Source organism: Nanorana parkeri, unplaced genomic scaffold (genome assembly GCF_000935625.1).
Source record: "Nanorana parkeri isolate BGI_ZX_2015 unplaced genomic scaffold, ASM93562v1 scaffold79, whole genome shotgun sequence".
In the NCBI taxonomy this organism is placed as follows: Eukaryota; Metazoa; Chordata; class Amphibia; order Anura; family Dicroglossidae; genus Nanorana; species Nanorana parkeri.
Window position 1 is genome coordinate 2356311 of NW_017306347.1, and position 4280 is coordinate 2360590.

Below are 4280 nucleotides of genomic sequence, written 5' to 3' on the forward strand. Positions count from 1 at the left end.
GGGTCTTAGTAAATTACTGCCAATTTTAACAATTGGCTTTAGGCAACTTAATTTTCCTCCTTATGGGAAAAGATTCAGCTAAATTTTATTACAAAGAGTTTGTTTCATAAGCAAGAAAAATCAACTACTGATGACCTGGCAAATATCCAACGGAGTGATTTTCCAACGGGACAGAAAATCATTCTCAGTAGACCGGGGTGGGCAACTCCGGCCCTCCAGCTTTGCTTTAACTACTAATCCCAGCATGCTTTTGCCTCTGGGATTCATGCCTGTAACTGCCAGTCCTGCAATGCCCTCATGGGACTTGTAGTTCCACAACAGCTGGATGGCCGGAGTTGCCCCACCCCTGCGGTAGGCGGTCATTAATGAGTGACGTTATCATTGTGAATGGAGTGGCGATCAGTGGAGTCGCTGGAACATCTGCTTCAGTTCACACCAGGACGGTTCTGTCGTGCGGATTTGTCCGCGCTGAACCACCGACATGAACAATCCCATACATTCCTATGGGGACCATCCATGCAATCCCGCGGCTCAGCGCGACCCGAACAGCCTGCCGCCCAGAATGTTCCCTGAGATACTTTTTTCGTGCTCATTAGGGCATTTTCCATATAGATTTTGATGGAAACATGCTGATCAGCGCACTTTTGGCCGTTTTAAATTGCGTTTTAGTGCTGAAACGCGATTAAAAATGCCCCAAAACGCCCTTTCAAAAATCACGCTGAAACGCTTGCGCCCTGGTGTGAATGGGGCCTTATTGCTGAGACGTGCGATCGGAATGTCTAATATTAATTTACCATTCTTTGGTGTAGTTATGGGGTGAGAGGGGGAACTTGCTGGATCAGAAGGCACAAAAATTATGATCCTTCATCGCACGGTGTACAATCGCTTCCACTGACCACAACGTTTTTCTTTATAGATCTGAATTTTAGATTCCATCAAAACTTTAGTCACCTTTACAAATGATGGCTCCGCCCACCTTGGGTATTCATGGCTCTAGATCAGCGTTTCTCAACCTTTTTTTTTCAGCCATGGCACCAGTGGCGTCACAAGGGGGGTGCGGGGAGGTGCGGCCGCACCCGGGTGCCACCATTGGAGGGGTGACCCCCTATGAAAAGTCGGGCACTCGGTTATGGACCGAGAGCTCGACAGTGTCAGGAGAGAGGAGGGGACCCGGCGGCATACCTCATCCCTCCGGGTGAACGTCCCCTCCTCTCTCTGCCAGCGTCCACCACAAAGATGGCCGCCGGCAGGCGTCATTAAGATGACCGCGCATGCCCGGTGACACCTGGCCTCGGGACGCTCAAGCATGGCACCCTTTAAAAGTTAACAAAATCTTGAGGCACCCCAGTCTAAAATGTAAAAAATTATTGGGGGTCCCTTCAAAATCCGTACCAGGACCTTATTCCAGATAGGGGTCTAGTATGAATTTTAAGGGCAGACCCCATGCAAGAACACAGAGTGCCACCTTTCACAGAAGAGTCCTCTCTTTTCACATCAGTAACCCCCCTCCTTTAACATAAGTCAGAGCCGTCCCCTAGGCTGCGTGTCACCCAGTGTGGCCTCCAGGTGTCACCCACTGGGACTTCATTACTTATATGCGTAATGATGTCATGCGCATTTAACTGCCCGTGGCCATCTCAGTGATGGATGCCGGCATAGAGTGGATAAGATATGCCAGCGGGTCCCCTCCTCTCGGGCCATGATTGTTAGTCATTTTGGTGTCACCCAGTGCGAGCTGCACTACCCTTGTGACACCACTGATCAGAGGCATGACTCTGTGCAAAAATATGGAGGCACCCCTGAGGAAGCCAGAAGTCCCCCCTGGTTGAGAGGCTGATCCAGGTTGTGAATGAATTCATTATAATTGCCACTGGCGGAACTACCAGGGTCGAACACCGGCACCAAAATTTTACACAAGCGGCTGCCCGAGGTCCCGCGCTTGCTTGGGACCTCGGCAGCCTTCCTGTAAACCATGAGGTGCCATGGCGGCTGGGGGAAATGGTGGTGGGGGGCCTTCATGGCTTCTTGCACCGGGGCCCTGAAGGTTCTAGTTACGCATCTGGCTGGGGCTTCATTCATTGTGAACGGCACCCCGACACAGCTTGCGACGTGTGTTGTAGCGCAGTACAAGGTGTATTGAGGTCCGCTGACAAAACTGCTACATGCACCTTTTTTTGGGTGTTTTAAGCAAATTAATGGGCTGCCTTACCACGTGGGACAGAACGCATTTTAACGCGTATGGTTTAAAGCAATGCAAAGATGTAAGCCCGCATTGACACCTACGCGTGCTGTAAATGTGTGCCGTCTTTGAGTTCTAAAGGGACTGCACGTGCGGCAAAACTCATGTAGCAGATTTTACGACATGCATTCTACTTTGTTTTTGCACGTTTTCATAGCCAGGTTTTGGGCGCCATTAGAAATGAATGGCAATGCAATCGTTTTTTTTCTACGCGTTTCTGTGAACGTGCGCCAAATGCCGACGCAAATGCGTGCTTTGGTACATGTTCACAGAACGCACAGGTGTGAATGCAGGCTTAATGGGCATTAAAGCCGGCGTTCTATCGAAAGCTCCAACTCATCGGGATCTCCAACTACCTCACCTCCGGTGCTCAGAAAGACTGGAGCTCTATACAGTCGCGGTGCACATGCGCGGCATAGCGTTTTCAGAATACTCGTCGAGTTTGCCAGCTGCTGAATATTGTTAAAATGCAGCTGTACACAGCTACGTCAGTCTTTTGCTGTTAACGCCGTCTGGTCGAAATCTCCAACTTGCAAGTACCCGGCAGTGAGGTACTTGGAGATTTCGACGAGTTGTAGCTTTCGATAGAACACCGTTCTGATTACATGGTTAAGCTTCCCAGGGGACCAATCAGAATGACACTGTGGGGGGTAGCTCACAAAGGTGCATAGAGAATACTTATTTTAAAGAAAAGTAACAATTTCTGGGGAGACCAATAAGATTTCATAATGAAAGTCACGTGGCTAAGATACTTCTCCTTGTGGTAAAGCTTTGTGAATTGAGCCTTGTAGTCCGATCTGCTTATTAATAAGACACTTCAATAAACCAGATCGCTGTCCCTTAAAAAAAACAAAAAAAAAACGGTTTAAACTTGAATCCTTTCGCTAGCCATACACGTCATAAACGATCATTTATCGATCCAATATTATTTAATGATCTTTTAGGCAAAAACAATCATTCTATGACACAACAAAAAAGTAGATTATTTTAATTCGGGGTGATCTGATTGGATTTTCCGCTGACGGCGAATCCAAAAACAAACTGTTGCTCAATCAGTTTGCAATCGGTGCGATGACAATTAGTGTGTATGGCTGGCGTTGTAGAAATGCATACAATCACATGAAACCAGAAATGACCCGCGGCCATCATTAGGAATCGGAATAAGTCGAATGTATAATTGCAATCCGGAATTGTACAGATCGTAGCGATGTATTCAATTGTCGGGTCATCAGGCTGCTGGTGACTTCTCGGTTTAATATGATTTTAGCGGTAGGGATCGCGATTTGTTTTATTCCCTCGGTGCAGTAATCAGGTCGGGCCGGATCTTTCTTGTAGATCGGTGCACGGTGACACGTGGGGAGGCCCCGGGGGTAATTAGGAACGGACCTACACCTGTGCGGCGGCCAGGCAGCTGTACTAGGCTGGATGCGGGGCGGGGATGCAGGTAGGGAGTGTCACGTGAGTCGCTTCTGGCTGCGAGCACGAGCAGGTGGGAGGCTGCAGGTTGAGCGCTGGGCCGTTATATAAAGGTAGCTGGGAGGACGGGGATCGGTAGGTGGGGGGTGAAGTAGGTGGATAAGTTTGGGGTTCATGGTGCTGGCCTGGCTCACTGTCTCTGCTCTTATCTCGCAGTTTTCATCCCCTATGTCTGAGGAGTGTGGGGGAGCAGCGCTGACCATGGGGAGGAGCCGCAAGAGCGAGGGCAGCCTGGTAAGTGGGGTACATTTTGGGGGTGTAATGGGAGTGGGGGTGCATGCTGAGTGATTGCTCTGTTGGGACCATGCTTGTCACACTAGAGTTTGCCTGACATCTGGCTGCACCAGTAAGATGTACTGGGCTGTGATGGGTGTAGGCTGTATGGCAGTGAATGAGGTGAGTGGGCTATTGGGGAGTGCTGGCCATGTATGGTGAGAGTGAGCTGCTGTATTGGGGGTGCCGTCTGTGTAGGTGGTGAGTGGGGGTGCCGTCTGTGTAGGTGGTGAGTGGGGGCGCCGTCTGTGTAGGTGGTGAGTGGGGGCGCCGTCTGGGTAGGGGGTGCGGG

General features: G+C 49.9%; 1 protein-coding gene across 1 annotated transcript in view; it reads left to right on the forward strand.

Annotated features, from left to right (window-relative positions):
- LHX8 (LIM homeobox 8) overlaps positions 1-4280 on the forward strand; it is a 30666-nt gene that overhangs the window by 7276 nt on the left and 19110 nt on the right. Inside the window, exon 2 of the mRNA XM_018576879.1 lies at positions 3872-3949. Coding sequence (XP_018432381.1) covers positions 3872-3949 — 78 coding nt within the window. The remainder of the gene's footprint in view (positions 1-3871; positions 3950-4280) is intronic.